Source organism: Perognathus longimembris, chromosome 12 (assembly GCF_023159225.1).
Source record: "Perognathus longimembris pacificus isolate PPM17 chromosome 12, ASM2315922v1, whole genome shotgun sequence".
Taxonomy (NCBI): domain Eukaryota; kingdom Metazoa; phylum Chordata; class Mammalia; order Rodentia; family Heteromyidae; genus Perognathus; species Perognathus longimembris.
Window position 1 is genome coordinate 57,830,714 of NC_063172.1, and position 19,990 is coordinate 57,850,703.

The 19,990-nt window shown below is 35.2% G+C and overlaps 1 protein-coding gene across 4 annotated transcripts in view; it reads right to left on the reverse strand.

The window, feature by feature from the left end:
• Nucleotides 1-1,314: 1,314 nt before the first annotated feature.
• The window catches only part of Plag1 (PLAG1 zinc finger), a 45,308-nt gene continuing 26,632 nt past the window's right edge, over nucleotides 1,315-19,990 (reverse strand). For 2 of the 4 annotated variants that reach the window (XM_048358821.1, XM_048358822.1), the window contains exons 2-5: nucleotides 19,282-19,381; nucleotides 11,005-11,103; nucleotides 8,107-8,461; nucleotides 1,315-7,601 (exon numbers count right to left, since the gene is read on the reverse strand). In XM_048358821.1, the coding sequence (XP_048214778.1) occupies nucleotides 6,344-7,601; nucleotides 8,107-8,348 (1,500 nt within the window). In that variant the 5' untranslated portion in view covers nucleotides 8,349-8,461; nucleotides 11,005-11,103; nucleotides 19,282-19,381 and the 3' untranslated portion in view covers nucleotides 1,315-6,343. Of the gene's footprint in view, nucleotides 7,602-8,106; nucleotides 8,709-11,004; nucleotides 11,104-19,281; nucleotides 19,382-19,990 lie in introns of those variants that run through there. The other 2 variants (XM_048358824.1, XM_048358823.1) reach the window with 2 other exon arrangements.

Below are 19,990 nucleotides of genomic sequence, written 5' to 3' on the forward strand. Positions count from 1 at the left end.
AGAAATACTTTTACATTGTTGGAATTCGTGGAATGAGGAATCACTATTATAGGAATTGCTGGTAATTTACTTTACCCTCTAAAAGCAGAAAATTCTACTTGCTCATACGTGATGGAGGTGCTGTAAGTTACTCTGTTTTCAGAATTAGTCTGAATGGTCAATAGGGCATTTTTCATATTTTAGGAAACAACTCCCAGGTAAATTTCTAAAAAGATGACTTACTGTATCAACAGAAAATAATTGTAAAATGAGTGCACACTGCAAGTACAATCTCAAGCAAGAAATATCATTCTAATAGCCTTTTATAAATTCTAAATTTACCTACATTAGTTTTTTTTTTTTTTTTGGTGGGGGGGGTAGTTGGTCTTGAACTCAGAGTCTGGGCGCTGTCCCTGAGCTTCTTTTGCTCAAGGCTAGTACTCTTTCACTTGAGCCACAGCTCCACTTCCGGCTTTTCTGTTTGTTTGTTTTTGCCAGTCCTGGGCCTTGGATTCGGCCTGAGCACTGTCCCTGGCTTCTTTTTGCTCAAGGCTAGCACTGTACCACTTGAGCCATAGTGCCACTTCTGCCCATTTTCTATATATGTGGTGCTGGGGAATCGAATCCAGGGCTTCATGTATACGAGTCAAGCACTCTTGCCACTAGGCCATATTCCCAGCCCCCACTTCCGGCTTTTCTGGTAGTTTACTGGAGGTAAGAGTCTCATGGACTATCCTGTCCAGGATGGATTGGAACCATGATCCTCAGATCTCAGTCTCCTGAGTAGCTAGAATTACAGGCATGAGCCACTGGCACCTGGCTCTGGATTAAGGTTTTGATGTTTTAACTTTAGAAAAATCTGTAATTTCTGCATTTCCTCTAAAAGCATAAAAATTTTAAAATCAAAATCTCTTAGAATCCTATGTATTTCATTTCAATGACAAGAACTGTCTTAGAGCCAACAATTAGAATTTTGTATTTATCAAATAAAAAATACTTCATAGTGAAGAAAAAATGTTATAGCAAATTACCATCTATGAACATTTCAGGGAGGCCTATGTTAACTAAAGTCATTCTATAATTTTATTTATATCTTTTGTGGAATTCACATCTTTTTTTTTCTTACAGGAAACATAACACTGTAGGTCACGAGAAGCTGCAGTACTATTATTGTTTAATTAGCAGAAAATTAATATTTTAAGTATGGGAATCTAGCAATAAATAGCCTGCTTTCTGGATGTGAACGTTTTAAAATGTAGTATCACTGTAGCTTCACAATGATTGCTATTTTACAGAGCTTGTACACACACACACACACATACACACACACAAATAGGATCTTTGTCTATATTTTATACAAATACAACAGTAGTTTGTGAATACATTTTAAGTACATGATATACATGATAAGCCACTTGATTTCCCAATATCACAGAATAGCGATTTTAAATGCAATAAAAATATACAAAATTCAGTCTGGAATGCAGATATTTTTCTATTTTGATTCAAAACTTTATCATTAGAACATTTTTTTAGAGTACTAGTCCAAACACTTTTTCATTAGCTAACAAATACAATTTCAGCAGTCCAGCTTATGTTGAGGCACGATGTAATCCATTTCCTAATGGATTCCCAGTTTTTCTTAAATTCAAAGGGCTGTTAGTAACTTACAACATGTTCTTCACTCCACACTCCATTGTCAAGCCCACTTTCCATTCTGAGTTACAGTCACCTTGTGGACAAAAGCTGGGTTTGTTCTGGTAACATTTGCACATCCAAGATCTCCTTTTGCAAGTGCACATGAATACATTGTGGTGGTGTAAAAGTTTGTTAATGACAAATTAAGTCACAGTATAAAAATATATTGTACACTTTTACACCTAAAGCAGTCCTTTTCCTATGGATTAAAAAAACACAACTGAACAAGACAGAGAAGTTTGTAGCACCATGAAGAGTTGTATCCCAAGTTACATTAGCAGCATGATCCAATATAATATGGAAGGAGTGTTTCTGAGAAGATAGACATTCATTCTGGTTTGTCTGTACCACTGCAGCTTATATTATGAAGTGTCTTATACATTAGCAATACTTCTGTGTCATTATGGAGCTAGATAATTTATTAAATGACACCGCCTTCCACCCTCAGAGGGCTAAGAACCTAGTAGAAGGACTTCATGGTGACCTAAGTGTGCCATTACCAAGGTTGGTAGTATCATCTTGTTTTATATGATCCAAAAGGAGCTCTCTATGGGCTTTTAATCACAAACACACATGATGTGGACTGAGGTCATCAACACATACAATCTGTGTTGTAGACCTGGCAGTTAACACAGTGAAACAAAAACAAAGACATACTCAACTCAGGCACTTATTTGTCAGAGGAAACAGCCTGCCATTGCTAATGACAAATACTCAACATTTAAAAGATCTCCTCCGATGTCACATGGATCTCAGTAGGCTAGAAGCAACTTGGGTGAACTGATATTTTTTAACTTACAGACTGGGAAGACAGTGTGCTTTGAGACACGTAAACCTTGTAAAAAAATAAACCATTGTAAAACCTTATGAAAAGACACACACTGATTCTGTGCAATATAGCAAATTGATAAGAAAACACTGTAAAAATGTACCTGTTTAAAATACCATCTACCATTTTTGTACACAAAGCATTATATATCAAAGGCCTACATATATATCATCTAATGGCACTTGAAACAAATTTTAAGTCTTAAAATAAAAGGCATACCTATTAGAAAGTTTCTGTAAAGGCTTCGATTCATTTTGAAAGTGCTATATCTTGTAATATGTGTAGTATAGAGGTTGACCAAGCTCTATTAAAAAAATATTGGCCTATAATAAGTGTATTGCTCACTAGATGAATGATCCTGAAAATATGTACTCTATAACATTCATTATTAGCTTAATAAAGCAATCAGCTCTGGCTCATGTTTCAGTCAGTATATGGTTTTTAAAAACCGCTACTGTCCAAATTAACACAATATCACACTATATTCCACAAATGACTAAGAAAAATAAAGCACAAGCAACAAATAGGCAAACATACACAGCTTGAAAGAAACACTAAATGAAATAAAAAAGTTGCACAAAGAGTGGTGCATGGTCAGCCAGGAAAATCAAAATTTTTAAAAACTGGATTTGATAATAGGATTTTAAAATGAAAGTTTAAGTGACCAGTAACTATATAAAGACGGTAGGTGTTTGTATAAACCAACGGATACTATTGCTTACAGTGCCAAGATGCCTCCACACTCACACTTCTGTGACTGGTGATGTAGTTTGTACACACATGTGGAAGTCAAACTGAATGAGGTTCAATATCTTGTCTGAGGTCCAAATTCTATACTAATATATTTTTACTTAATGTTAACACCATCCCCCCATTTCTTCCCCAAGCTAAGGCACTACCAGAAATGTCAAGAATGATGATTCTGGGTACTAAAGAATCAAAACAGCATTGGCAATGACTATTTTCAATCATGTCTACTTCAAATAAAAACAAATTACAATTTTTCTAAAAAAAGCCAATTATATGTTATATTCTTATTAGAATATTGTGCAATTAAACAAATCTGCCTCATCTTTAATAGAAACTCTATCAAAAAGGGTTTAGTGACCACTTCAGTCAATGTAAAAAAAAGTATAGCTGATTTCTCTTTTACTGTGAAGTGCTATCTCAACTCTATGGGGCAACAAGAGGCAGAAAGGTATATGTAAGATCATTAAGACTCCACAATTTTAATACTGTTGCCCTGAAGATGACTGTTTGAATTCTATGTCAGGTTAGAATTAGAAGAAAAAAAACATATATATGTATATCTATACATATATATGTGTGTATATATATACATACATATATGGCGCCATTCCCCACTTCCAAAATGCTCTATTTCATAAATCCAGGCACTCCCTTTTTTTTTAGTTAAAAGTAAAATACAGCCTATTGAAGGCCAACGTCTCAATTTACTTATTTGACTTCTTAAGCAAAATTTAAGCAGAACGAAGTAATGCTTCCACACTTGCCATTTGTGATATCTATTTAAAAAATAGGTTTTCTATGTACTTGTGCTCTGTCACCAAATTTCTCTTTTCCTTTTTTATGGTGATTAAAGCAATATTGAACACTAATCATTCAACTGCAGATTTAGGTAAGCAATCTGTTTCATAGAAACTAAAGGAAGCAGTAATGAAGCAGAGCAAAAGCCTACTTTCCGTGTAATATTCTCCTAATCAAAAGCTTAGGAGCAGTTTGAAATTTTTTTAATGTACTTTCTTATTAACATATATAATTTTAATGCCTTTGGAACACACTTTTTTAATAAAATGTCATTTCTCATAATAAAATTTAAATACATAAGTATAAAAACTACTGCTCCTGGGATTAAAAAAATAGGAGCATGATAAAATATCAGGAGCCACAGCTCCTTCAGAGAGCAACTTTGATTCTATGAAGTGCGATAAATGTGTGTATGTGTGTATTATATATATATAGTGAAACCCCCATTTACATTATTACAATTTACATTTTCTCCACAAATTATACTACTCCCAAATATTTTAAATAATGTCTTATGTTCAGTAATCTGCACTCCTTTTTAAAATGCTTGGTAAACATTGCAACCTGCAGTTATAAATGGCCCTACACAAAGGGAAAGAAGCTCCAGATAGGGCTAATGAGTGCTCAGAAATAATTTTTCTTTTTTCTTTTTAAGAGTATTGCTCTTCTATAAATCTCTCTGTTTTGTTCCTACCCCAATAGATGGGGTCCCAAAATAAGGTGTTATCAAGTGCTTAGTAGGTAAGTTTCCTAGGCTGATGTCCAAATGATCCTTGAAAAATATAACTGGATCTTTGAACAGATGATGGTGGTTGTCTAACGTGAGGAAAGCCCATCACTATTTTGTTTAGCGAATACAATATTGATTTCTGTTTTCATATCAAGAAAAAAAAACGTGTTTTATTGTACGTTGTACTCTTCTACAAATTAAACTTATTTCCAACATATCTCCCATTTCCTAGAGATGTGTAAAGGTGGGGTTTTACTGTATATAGTTTTAGTTCCATAAAACTCTGCAGTAATTCCTCAAATAGTTTTCTGATGCGTTTAAGTTTTAAATTCTCTACTTGGAAATACCAGGAAAAGCTAGAGTCAAACTCAATAAGAAGACATCATAGGAGCGAGATTGCTGTTTTTGTCTTCTGCTTCTGGCTCTTAAGAGAAAGATATATCAAATTCAGCAGGAAGTGATGGAAGTGATATGGTTTTACTTTACTCCTCAAGCCTCGTTTTCAACCCTGGTAACACCAGACATGACCCCATAGGCAAATTCCCAGCTTTAAGGAATGCTTTACATCTACCTTCCTGCTTAAGCATCTGCCACTCCCAGAGGCTGGGATTAATATCTCTACTGCCCACAGTTCCACAATGGCTCTAGTTTATGGAGTAACTGTGGACCAATGAACAGAATAAAATTGCTGGTGTACCTGAGCCACCCTCTGGCTGGGAAAGGTGGAAAAGATTAGAGAGCTATCTAGATACTGATGCTGAAGACTCCAATGTCATAAGCTAATATTAAAAGAAAAGATAGTAAGTTAAAAGGTTAAAAAGGCTTAAACCCAGCAAAACAGTCTGTGTGCTAGTCAAGGGCAAACTATCAATATAGATTGCTATATTACCTTACTAAGAGTCGCTTTTTGCTACAAATACTGGTGCTTTGTATTTAAGTTTTGTTTCTCTTATTATGTTCATAATATTGTAGCAAATACTTTAGACAGACAATAGCAAGTCTTCAAAATAGGTACAGATCTGAAATTATAGTATATCTAGGAACATCTGTTGTCTCCAAAACTGTATTCTTAAAGTTATTTAAAAACATTTGATTATGAATCCATTTAGTGGCTAGTAAAAAATTTTTAAACTGAGTTATTCACACACATTTTAAGAAATTTACATTCTATTGCAATTAAAAAAAATGAGCCAAATGTCAAAAGGTAAAGCCATTGTTACTGGGAAAAAAGTAAAAATTAAGGTCTAAAAATAATTTGAATATGGAACCTGTAAAACTTTATTAATATAATAATGGCTTTTCTATATGGAAATAAAGCTCTTAGACTATGGCAATTGGCAGTGAATCAGGATAAAATACCCAAGTAAACATAACTGCACATGAACGGTTCTAAAGCTCACTGGAGAAGCTAATTTCTATTTTATACTGGCTTAATGAAACCTGGTACTATACAAAAGCAGAAAATTTCATATTGTCTTAAATGAGGCACTACAAGTAAAATTGTCATCTAAGGCAGGACTATGCATACATTTCTGTACTAAGTCCACGTTCCCAGGATCCTACTGAAAAGCCTGATGGAAACGTGGCAGCGTGGTGCTTGTGCTTAGGCTACTGGTAAAGGCGGCTGAAAGTGAGTGTAAAGACCCCAGACCTATAGTGTTTGCAGGATCCTGAAGATCCTGTGATTGTGAGGGGAGCTGGGAAACAGAAGAATGTGCTTCATCTTGGGAGTAGCTCATTCCAAGGCTGCCCACCGATATGGGGTTATAGGGTGGACCATTTAAGGGTATGAAATTAAACAACTGAGAAAAATCCAATGCTGGTGTGTTGAGGGGGTCACTGATGGAGATAGAACTCTTTGACAGGGAGAGGTCTCCTGCACCATCATCTAGGGACCCACTCTGAGGATCCAACCCTAGCTTAGATGACGATGCTTGAGAATCCTGGGACGAAGAGGGCATGCCTCCTTGTAATTCCATCAGGTAACTCTCAATTTCCCCCTTTAATGGCTGATCTTTTTCAGGAATAGAAATTGCATATGAGGTAGAACTGAATGGATATTTGAAAGAAAGGTGGTGAGAAGGGTGAACAGTATCCATATCTATTGGACATGTCATTCCCAAAGGTAAAGTTGTGATCATTTGGTGGGCAGATCCTGAGCTCTGCATGGACTGAAATGGAGTGTTATAGAGGTTTAGCTGCAAAGTGTTTGTGAATGGCTTTGATAACAGTTCACTGGAAGGTAAGGACATCACTGGAAGGAGCTCATCTTTTATAGGCACAGACACGTTACAGGTAAATGGATCCAGGAAATCTACTGGCTCGGTTTTGACCTTCAGAAGCTCTTGATTGTGACTCTTCTTCATATGTCGAGTCAGGTGATCCTTTCTTCCAAATCTCTGTGCACAGTACTGACAGAGGAAGTCCTTTCTTCCCGTGTGCACTACCATGTGTCTCCGGACATCCTTCCGGGTGTAGAACCTGCGATCACAATGCTCGCACTGGTGCTTTTTTTCTTTTACCCCCCCGGATGACTTGCCTGCATGCGACTTAAGGTGCTCCAGAAGCACGCCTGTGCTTTCGAAAGTCTGCAAACATACCTTGCAGGTAAGGTCGCCGCTTGTTGCGGCATGCAAGGCCAAGTGCCGTTTAAACCCAAGCTTGGTATTGTAGTTCTTGCCACATTCTTCACACTTGAATGTCTCTTTGTTGGGGTCATGGGTATGAAGGTGATTCTTTAAATGATCTTTCCGGTGAAACATTTTCTCACAATAATTACACTTGTGGCTTTTCTCAGGAGAGTGGGTAGCCATGTGCCTTTAAACACAGATATATTCTGTTAGTGATGATCACCACAAAAATCGGGATGTATTCACTTTTCAAATGGGCCACTAAACTATCATGCTAATACAGAACTTAATAAAAGAAATTGCTTAACTTAGTATGATACGTAAATACTGCAAACTTGAGCCATTAAAGTTGCCACATTAGTTTTTTGCTGGTTTTTAGCTAGCATTACAGAAACAAATGAACAACACTGAACATACTCACGTAAATGTCCATACCCTTTTCTTGTCGCAATCTCTTTCTACAAATGGAAATTCTACTCTCATTAAGCATTTTATTAAAAAAAACAAATCAAAGACATTAACACATAAAAGTATGTGACTTAGAATACTAAGAACTAGCTAAAGTCTAATCTACTTAACATATAGTCTGCAAATCAGCTGAGAAATGTGTATACAAATACATACGCTTACAATGGCTTCACATAGCCAACAAAAGAGAAAATATAATCTGAAAGACAAATAGAGTGTAATACCTTTGTAATTTGTACTTAGAAACAAAGGCCTTGGTGCAGTCCTGTTGTGTGCACTTGTAGGGCCTCTCTCCTGTGTGAGAGTAGGAGTGAACCTTTAATTTCTCAACACTGTTAAAGGCCTTGTCACACAGTTGGCAAGGAAAGTTTTTTCTTGGTTTGGTTTCACCACGCTTACGTTTCCCTGAAGGGACTTTCTGGGTATCTCTTACTTCTGACAAATCACCAGGAATGACAGTGGCCATCGCAGCCTAAACCAGGCCTTCTTGTTGGACACTGGGAACTGCCCAACTCCACTAAATATAGCTTTAGGTGGCTTCTCAAGTTTCATGTGGTCGTAAAAGAAAGCAAAAAGGGACTGGAAAAAAAAATAAGAAACAACTAGTTTGTAACTAAACTCAATTTAAAAAAAAAATTATTTGCTACGTGATGCTTTTGAATTAAAAAAGAAACCATAAAATGGATTCAGCTGGTCCAATGTAATATCTGTCGGTTTCTTTATATTAGTCAAAACATATATACAAATGCATTGCTCAGAATGAACAGTTCATACATACCCTGAAATTCCACCTGACCATGTTGTACTTAGGCATAGCAGTAGCAGTTTCAGAAACTCTCAGGAAGCATCAAAACATGATTCTAAACGTGGCACTATTAAGCTTTCATGTAAGGTAAGAGAACATAAATCTGACTAAAATATAAAAATGTTTCAGCATTTTAATGTCTAAAAACCACTGTAATACATGCATATAATGAGCCATACTGCGTTTTGTATGAAAAAAAACAAACAAACAACACTTTAGCACTGAAAACTTAATCCCTAAGTCAATAAAAGTACTTAAAGACACTACAGGCCCAAAGGAGCTAAATGTGCCACCTAAAGTACAAATGTAGTCTTTGCAGCAGTGTATTCACACTGAGTCCAGAGAAGAATGATTTGTCTGTGTAAGGAGTTTACGTTCTTGAAATGGGAAATGCTTTTGATGGCATATTAGATGAAAGGCATGGCTGCTTAGCATCTTGGAGGAATGATATACTTTGCTTTTCTCAACATTTTTAACACCATAGAAAATGATTACATCCTCTGGGTATCCTAAGGTTGGTCGATAAGCCAATGTCAGTCAGAGCTGAGCGGGCATCAGCCTTTGAGTGCAAGACAGCTTTTGGGACCTCTCACTGTAAACAATATCTATGCAAAAAGGCATCACAGAAGGGTGGGTAAAAAATCATGTGAGCGTTGCAGTTGATTATTGGTGTTGTAAAAAAGAATGAAATGTTTACCTTGTACTGCAAACAGAATGTCTTTTTTTATTTAAATAAAAAAGTTAAGATGTACATAAGTGAGAGATAAGTATATACTACCAAATCTACTTTTCAAAAACTAAGAAAAGCAACTCCCCAAAGATTCAATGATTCCTCAAGGTTTCTTCAAGGTAGTTTAGTGAGGTACTATCAAGAGACCACAGAAATGATAACATCTACAACCTCTTTCAAAAAGATATGATCTTTTAACCAAAAACTTGAATGTGGACAAATGACTTGTTATGAACTAATTAACTGAAGTTTTCATCCTATCATATACTTAACAAAAAAAAAAGGAAGCCAATTTCCTTATCTCACTTGTTTTTCTGGTATTAGACTGGCACTTGCCTTTAAATGCTAGGTCTAGACCCTATGTTGAAAATGAACTATACAACTATACAATGTAGGGAGGGAAGGGGGGCGGGAAACACTGGGAGAGAATGATGGAGGGAGTGAGACACTGTTCAAAAGGAAATGTACTCATCAACTGACTTTACTTGGCTTAGCTGTAATCCCTCTGTATATCATCTTTACAATAAAAATTTAATAAATAAAAATAAATGCTAGGTCTGTTACACTCACTTTCACAGATTCCTGTTGTACTTTCATAGGAGCTCTAAATACCTGCGTTTTCATAAAATTTAAGTGTATGTTACAACAAGTTCTCATATTTTAACATAGAGGCTGACTCTAAACAGAATTCAACAACGATTTACTAATCTGACTACAGTAATAAAGCACATGGGTAAGTTAACCAAGTATTCTTTATTAGGTCTGTATTGTCTGAAAGTCCCTGTTGCACCTTAAAAGTGACAACAGATATTGCCTATTTTAATAATATACATCCTTTGATTTCAGATGTTTTGAATCTCAGACCTGTCCTCTTCCTATTATGATCTCATTCAGAAGACAGCCTCTTCTCTCACAAATTAGATCTGAACAGCTATTTTGCTATAATTAGTAATGACTGTAAACTGGTATAAAGTATTCTGTTGTGGCAGGAAACATAATTTCCATTATTTTATTTCCTAACAAGATGCTTTCACATACCTATTCAGACTATGCACAAATTAATCATGTTCTAATCGCAGAATCAAAGTATCTAAATCCTTATATACAACTAAAATCTGATACAATTTCGAGCTGTTGTAACTGTTACTGTTACAAAGTCTAATTGTGATGTAAAGCATTCCAGTTGGAAAAATAACTTTGGTGTTTGAGGAAAAAAAAAGTATTAAACTTGCACCATGAAGCAATATAAAAACATTTGATTGTGCTAAAATTGGTTATATTCAATATGGAATAACAAATGAATTGTTTATCTTTGTATGTACATACTGAGCAATGAAGAATTGCACTGATTTCAAATATTACACTTTTCTAAGACCAGCTGAAATTTTTTCATGGATGATAATACCTTTTAAATCATCATTACATTACATTACACAACTCAAATTAGTTAGCATAGGTGCATTTAAAATTACAGGATCAATAAAGTTGTGAATGCAATATAATAAAGACCATATTCACAATATGTATCAAGCTAATACTTTAAAAAGAGCATGCACAAAATCACAGTGATTTTTGTTCAGTACATACCTGATTACAGATGGTAAAAGCCTCAGACTTTGATCTTAGCCAGTCCCATTAACTCTTCGTGGAAGAGAGTGGAATCCAATCCTTCCCATGTTGGCTGACCTATGGGGGGTAAAAGAAAGAATGGACTATACTCTAAATAGAAGGAGCACGTAAATGATAGAAAATGAAGCATGGAGGAACTGCAGTTTCATGACACATGCTTACATTCCATTCTTTGCTGAAGTCATGCATTAATTTTCACCAACTGCATATGTTTATTAGTCCTAAGCAGATTTACATGAACAAATAGATGCAGAAATTAAAAGCAAAATAGCATTACCTAGATAAATGGCAATTTGTGATGCTGAATGACTCCTCACTTATTTCTCAAGTTCAACTTAATTAAAAATATTTAATTGGTGTGATATTAGGGTTACTGTTTAAATAAACCTGATCAAAATGACAGTAAGCTTAGTAGTATTATGGAAGAGATGAACTCAGTTTTCTGTCAGAAAGTGCATTTTGGAATGATACCAAAGCACCACCATTTATGACAATGGTTTTACCCACATTGCACACATTTGTGCAACTGGGACTTCTCAGAGCCACACTTTTGTTACCTGTAGTATACCTGCCAATTTATTCTTAAGAATGTGGTAAAGATTGCTGGAATGAAGCAACAACTCTGTGTTGTTTAGATTACAAAATAAGACAAGGGAAATTAAATACAGGTTTGATCTGTCTTGTGTGGGAAGTAGTAGAAAGAAAGCATTATTTGTTTTTTTAAGATCATATTTTTAAAATCTTTTAAAAATGCTTACTACCAATCTCTTTAGTAAACAAAAAATACACCACACAAAAGTGCACTAATAACTCAAACAAGTAAATGGGAAAATAATGGTGAAAAGTCAGATCTAGAATTCTTATAGAGGGGTACAAGGGATACAGAGACTAGTCAAATCTAAGTATTTCCATTGGTATTGGGGCTTGAACTCAGGCAGGCCCTTTCACTGCCCTGCCAGATTTCCAGCCTAGTCCCGAGAATTTTAAACTTAACTACTCAGAAATCATTATTTATAAGAATTTGAGAGGGTTAAGCAGAATAGTTAAAATACAAAAATAAAATGATATGTCAATGACAGATTAAGTAAAAATAACTTTGAAATTCAAAATACCAAAATAATTTTACTTGAAATAAAATCTTTAAATACTTTCAGATTTTGTAATATATAGATAAAATATTTAGTAGACATTCAAGCACCATTACAAAAATACCAAAAGTGTATGTGAAATCAGCATTATTTTCATAGTTTAAGAGATAAGAAAAATTAAAATTTAGACCAATGAAAGTTATATAAGAAGGTAAAGCAAAAGCTCCATTCTTTTATAAAGCATAGGACATGCATAAAATGGAAGGACTGAATTCTGCACATCAAAATTGCAAAATAATAAAATTAACTTTTTAAATACTTACTTGCTTATGGTACATACTGAGTTTTGGTGGGATAGTTAGGAATATGAAAGACCACTTTATGTATTGTTATTTGAACACACATAATATACTTTAGGAGTTCATCTCTATTGTCTTTCCTGAACTCAATAAATCTGGAATGTGGAAACATTTATCATCAATGCCAACAACCTGATGGCATATGCATGATAAGAAAGGGAATTATGCCAAACTCAAACTCCTACTTCATTTTTATTCAACTACATTCTATGAAAAGGCTATGTTAGCAAACCAATTTGAAAGTGGATATATCTTGTCATACTTAAAAGATCTGAAGAGGGATAAATGCAAATTTTCTTTATTAGAGTTGTCAGATAATAGCTCCAAAAAAAGAAGTAGGTTTAAGATCTAAAAGACAGCTTACAAAGTAAATACTAAGTACTATTAAAAACTGTTAAAAATAACTAGAATATCTATCTGAGAGGATAAATAAAATATTTTAGAAATCAATCTAAAAGCAACCAGTAAATAATAAACATATACATTTTCTTATTCATCTAATATAAATTTTATTCCATCTTAAATACACTCATAAAATATTCCTCTATGCTTACATTCAATAGCAACTTATAATAAAAATGCTTTAATGTTCTAAGTATTTCAGTAGTTAAGTATTATATATCTTATTTTAAGATACTCCAATAGTCAACAAGGTAATGCTGCTATATATCTTATTATAATCTAAAATAATACTTATTTTAACTTACTTTATCCCCTAATATACTTCCCAAATTATGTTTAATTTCCTTACATTCAACCTATTTTGAATTCTTACTAGATGCCAAGTAATTTCAAAGAATTGCTATTTCCTAAAACCAAGGAAACCAGAAACTGATTAGAAATAACCATTATTTTGATAAAGCAAATGTATTTAAACTATATAGAGAGCTTGTACTTATGTAATCTTAACTAAAATTGTCTGTATAATGTATGTATGTGTTGGTACTGGCAAACTCAGGGCCTTGCATTCTTGCTTGGCTCTTTCACTCAATACTGGTGTCTACCAATTAAGGCTCACCTGCACTTTCAGCTTTCACTGGTGAATTGGAATTAAGAGTGTCACAGACTTTTCTGCCTAGGTTGGCTTCAAATTGTGATCCTTAGATTTCAGAGTCTTGAGTAGCTAGAATTACAGGCATGAGCCATTGAGCCTAGCTTTCTGTGAATTTTTGTACAATCAAGAAAAACCTTTAAAATAGTTACTTGAATTATTGTTCTAAAAAGTCAACAATAAAACTTATACTTATTATTTTCTACTCTTTGGGGAAACTTGTTAAGAGTTAGGTTTTTGTCAACTGATAAGATTTGTTCTTTGCCTTGGTCTAAAGAATTATGAAGGATAGTAGAAAATACATGTACTCATTTTAAATTGCTCTAAAATGAGTCAGACACGATGATATATGCCTGTAATCCCAGCACTCTGGAAGCTGAGGTGGAAAGATCAAAAGTCTGAGGCTAGCATGGGATTTTATAAGCAAGACAAAGGAAAGAGATGAAGAGAGAGAAACAGGAAGGGAGGAAGGGGAGGGCAGAAAAGGAAGGAAGGAAAGAAGGCATTTTAAGATGAAATAGTGTCTTCAGAATATGCTTCCAGTTTCTACTGATAACAGAGCAGGCTTTCTTCCCTACTCCAGTGTGACTTTAAATACACAGAACAGTAATTAGAGGGAATAGTCTAAGCTCATGCACACAGCCTTATTTTCCTGTGTTTAACATTATTTTTCTGCCTGAGTCACTATTTTGTTTTAAAAATTGTTAATATAATTTTATTGTGATTTGTATTAAGGTGTTGTATAGAGGGTTACCATTTCCTAAGTCAGGGAATGGGCACATTTCTTTTTTGGACAATGTCACCCCTTTCCTCATTTTCCCTGTTTTCCCCGCCCATCCCTGCCCACAAAATGCATAGTTCATTTTCCACATAGTGTACACTGACTACTATAACTGCATTTGTTCACCCTTCCTCCTTCCTCTGCAGTGCCCTTTGTCTCCCTAAAAACAAAACAAACAAACAAACAAGAACCCAAAGCAAAAGCAAACAATACCAATACCACTACCTCAATCAAAAAACCCTCCATGTTTCCATTTCCTGGAATTTGTTGCAATAAATAGTATTTTAAATTTTCAGAGGAGTTATGCCTTTGGATTCCTCCCCTATGAATAGCCTCCTTTAGTCTGCTGAGCCACTACTTTAGAATAACAAGCAAAAATAAATCACATCAGAAGGTCTACTAAAACTAATTTTTATGAGATGCCAGGCAAAGAACAAGACCATATTGAAATCTCTTCTATATTTTGATTTCCATATTTCTGATAGTTACTTTGTTAACAGCTGTGAATTTCTGCAACACTTACCTGTATTAGTAACTCGTTTATATTTAAAAGTCAAAACAGATTTTGCTAAGGAAAAATGCTATCAATCATCAAAGCTTTAGTCTCTCTTATACTAATCATAAAACAACATTAGTAAACATTTCAGGAAAAAATGTCAACATTTGTTCAGAACATTTTCCATAAGTAGAGTAAATAGGTAGATTACAAAAGAAAACTTACCAGTTGTCAACATTTTAATCTATATGAAACACTAAAAGAGTTTTGAGTAACAGCAACTGCAATAATAAAAAGCTGTTTAAAATATTTACTTCAAAAATAAGCATTCTTGGTTCTTATTTCTAAGGAATCAAGTAGTAAGACTACATAACTTTAATTGTGCCTCATTTCTTTTTGTTTGTTTTTTGATGGTCCTCGGGCTTGAACTCATAGCCTGGTCACTGTCCCTGAGCCTCTTTGTGCTCAAGGCAAGCGCTCTACCATTTGAGCCACAGTGCTACTTCTTGTGCCTCATTTCTAATAAGAATTGCCGAAGTGAAAACATTCATGGTACCTATATGGGTACTTGGCACGAAGCAGGCAAGTCAGTGAAATGTTTGGATGGCACTGCTGATCCCTACAGAGAAGGGCAAGGAGCCAGACTGCTCACTGAGAAGCAGGAAAGAGATGTGCAACTAACTCACTGGATTTATAGTAGGTCCTGAGAGAACTGAGTTAATAACCGGAATATGGAAAACCACAATACTTGTTTCTCACTAGCTGTCATAGTTACAAAAATCAATATGAGGATACTTTAAAAAATTACTACATTTGATATTTTCAACTTATTTTAAGCAGTTCATTAAAAGGTACTTCTAAGTTGATCTTGAAATGTTCCACAAAACCAACATGGCTTTTAGAAATGGCTTATGTTCAATAACATGTAAGTAATGGAGACATGAAGGGAAAGTCAGTTTATTTACTTTAAGAAATAATTTGGGAAATACTGACAAATTTCAAAGCTGTGATTCCAGTGTTTAAAAAAAAAAAGCCGGGCTGAGGATATAGCCTAGTGGCAAGAGTGCCTGCCTCGGATACACGAGGCCCTAGGTTCGATTCCCCAGCACCACACATACAGAAAATGGCCAGAAGCGGCGCTGTGGCTCAAGTGGCAGAGTGCTAGCCTTGAGCGGGAAGAAGCCAGGGACAGTGCTCAGGCCCTGAGTCCAAGGCCCAGGACTGGCCAAAAAAAAAAAAAAAAAAAAAAAAAGCCATTATCAGCTCTGTTCCTCATCTGTGTGGTGATGACGTTCCTTTTCAAGGCCAGGGCCCAGACACATGAACAGACCTGATAAATACAGAAGAACCACACATGGATCTTCCAATTCAGAAGGATTTTTCCTCCATTCTTTATTTCATGGAGCAAAAATGCCAGGTCAAGATAAGGAGTTTTTTATTCTCTTTAAAGCTCTCTCTTGTGCTAGGAATGTGACTTAGTGATGGAGTGCTTGCTAGCATGCATGAAGACTTGGGTTCGATTCCTCAGTACCACATAAACATAAAAAGCCAGAAGCGGAGCTGTGGCTCAAGTGGTAGAGTGCTATTCTTGAGAAAAGAAGCTCAGGGACACAGCCCAGGCCCCGAGTCCAAGCCCCAGGATTTACAAAAAAAAAAAAAAAAAAAAGTTCTCTCGTAATGATTCATAACTTAGAAGCTAGCATTTTCTTTTAACAGTTTCGTGTGTGTGTGTGTGTGTGTGTGTGTGTGTGTGTGTGTGTAGGGAGGTAGGCTTCTCTATGACTGTATGTTTTTATAAAAATAAAAACTGAAGAACACAGATAAGTGGTCTTAATTTTCGTCATAGAGGGTAATTAGTATTTTCAAATAGGAAAGAGGAGAGGACTTGTACAAAACAGAAGCAATGATGCAAAGGGAACACTGTGCAAAGAATTACAACTATAATAATAAAAAGTGAGATTTTCTTTGCTTCAAAACCTATATGAAACATCTCCAAAATACTCTGAGCTAGCTATTACTATGAACTAGGTCACTTACAGGTCATATTTCCCAAAGTGCTGTAAGCTCTTTGTCTTATTACCAGTAATCATTTAAGTTTCTGGAGGTACAACAAAAATATCTATTATCAACTATAAGACTGTCAACAGTAAAGGGCCTTACAGATTTGGAAGGAATTCCTTTATTCTTGAATAACTTCTTAATGCTATTAAAATCTCAGACTCCTCTGTATCAATGTAAGCTAATTAATTTTAAAAATCAGATATACAATGATTCAGATTTTATGTTTGAATTCTCAAGTATCCATACTTTATAAATTCAAATAAAAAGGTAGAAGTAATGTAAGAAAAGTGCTAAGGAAAGGAAGTTCTACTTTTACAAAAGCTCATGCAGAGAATTAATTTTAAGCCATGTCAAAGTACTGTGTACTTGAAATATGGGCTCATGTTATACATAAGGAGGTACAAATGTCTAATGCATGTGCTGGTGCTTAAACTTACATGCTCAGCGTCATACTAACAATGTAATGAAAACCGAATCTACTTTTGGATTAGTCGTTGCACACACCATCAACCTGTCTCCTCTATCATGCCTATGTGGCCGACCAGAATAAAATCACATTGAAAAACACTTCTTTTCATTCCTAAATATTTGAAGATGAGTCCTAGCTAAAATTGTCAATTCGAGACATGCTTCTATCTCCAGTGACTCCTATGTCCAGGAGAAGACGTCTCTAAAGGATTGCTTGAGCATGGAGAAACCTGTTGGGTTCTTAGTAGAGCTGTATTTCCAGAACATTTCTGCCTCTAAATGTTCTGTTCTAATCATTCTTTAAGTACATGTAACCTATTTTGATAATGACTGGTTTAAAAATAAACAATAAAATTCTATGGGAAGGGAAAATAAAATAAAATTCTATTTTTTTTTTTTGAGGTGCTGGGGGTTTGCACTCAAGGCCTGGACCTTGAATGGTCTACCACTTCAAGACCTTCAAGTGGCTTGCCACTTGAACCATGCCTTGAGCTCTTTTTTTGCTAGTTAGTTTGAAGAAGTCCAGAAAATATTTAAGCCTGGGCTAGCATCAAGTAGCATTCATTTAGATCTCAGCACCCTGAGTAGCTAGTATCATAGGTGTAGGCACCAGTACCTGGTAAAATTCTATTTCTTTAAAGAGATATCCTTCATGTGAAACTGAAATGTGAGGATGACACTGAAAATATCAGAGAAAAATGTTTATTTTTGAATAGTCACATGTATAGAAGGATCAAAAGGGAAAAAATGTGCATAAATGAAGTTTGGCTTAAATTAATGGTTCCTTTTTTCTAGCTACTAAAAAGTAGCATCCTTAAAAACATTTTAAAATCATGAATGAAGTAGAAAAAGAAAACGTCTATTCAAAACATTGATATTTTATTACATTTTTTCTAGTATTTTTATTACTTTTTTGAGTACACAAATGGATAAAAATTTAGGCTAACTTGATTTTTATCTCCATAGAATGTTGTGCTTATTAGAAAACTTTAGCCAGATTAATTTATGCACCTTTAGTTTTATTTTAAAGATCTGTTCATGAATACTGGCTTTCATCCCAAGTCCTCCTTTGCCCTGTCTGCTGTAAATGAAGAGTTTAGAAATTTGAGTCCAGGGCTGGGAATGTGGCTTAGTGGTAGAGTGCTTTCCTAGCATGCATAGAGCCCTGGGTTCAATTCTTCAGTACCATATAAGGATGGAACTGGCACTGTGACTCAAGTGCTAGCCTTAAACAAAAAGAAGCTCAGGGACCATGCTCAGGCCCTGTGTTCAAGCCCCAGGACTGGGGGAAAAAAAGAAAAAATAAATAAATCCATTCCCTGTGTCCAGAAAGAGCCACAATTGTTTTTTCCAGTCTCTCTGGCCTAGGGCTTGTGGTCCTGGCCTCTAAATTCCAACCCTATGTGTGAAGTCCTGTTGATAACTTACCTGGTACAAATAGGCATGTGCCTAGATTTTCAAGCATTGAGCTACATCTATACACAAGCAGGGAAATTTAGATACATGTATATGTGTGGCCTTTCCCCAACAACACTAGCAAATGCTCTTGTTGAAATGTGTTTCTTACTCTTGCACCTGCCCCATCCCAGGAATTTAATGTTCTGGTTAATAAGATTGCTCCCAGCATAGTTGGCAACAAGGATAGTCTACAACTCTGTAAAATTCAGGAATAACAGAGCTTACTTAAGAGTCTATCTAGGGAAGAGGAACAAATAAACTTTCACATTAGCTAAGTATTTTGTCAGAGTGAGAATTGCCACTCCTTGTCTTCTACTAGATTGTACTTATTACTGAGTCCTGCTGATCACAATGCATACTGGCCCTATGTGGTATGCTTGTCAAAGCTTTTAATATTATCTCTTACATCACTTAGGAACTAGAATAACTGATCACTTTGAGACTCGTATTATATAAGGTCAAAAGTCACCTACCTGAGGCTCTAACTCTAGCCAAGGCAATCTTATTAATAGACCATCACAGAATGAAGCATTCTGGGTGCCAAATACAGCCAAGGCACCACCAAGAGGCAACCTAGGAAGAAAAGAAGAAAGACAGTTAGAAATTATAAATGTTAGAGGCTGGGAATATGGCCTAGTGGTAAAGTGCTCGTCCTGTATACATGAAGCCCTGGGTTCGATTCCTCAGCACCACATACATTGAAAAAGCCGGAAGTGGTGCTATGGCTCAAGTGGCAGAATGCTAGCCTTGAGCAAAAAGAAGCCAGGGACAGTGCTCAGGCCCTGAGTTCAAGCCCCAGGACTGGCAAAAAAAAAAAAAAAAAGAAATTATAAATGTTAGGCTCAATCTGGTTAATAGCAGATTCTTTGTATAAATCACTTATTCTTTACACTTTAACTTTATTGAAAACTCTATCCTGTTAGAAACAAATGTAAAGCAAAGCATTTATGGTTTACATTAAAGAAAAAGGTAAGCACACTAATCTCTAATTCATATTCTTTTCCCCTGAATCATAGTCATTTAATTGTTTGTTTTCACTGAATAAAATATGACTCCAAATTTATTGCATTTCTTAAATTGACCGTTTTCTTCTTATGTTCTAAACAGTTTTCAGTGGAGTCTTAGGAAAATTCTATCCCTTAAAGTGCTTCTTTGGTTTCTCTACTTAAAGAGAAGTCCTAA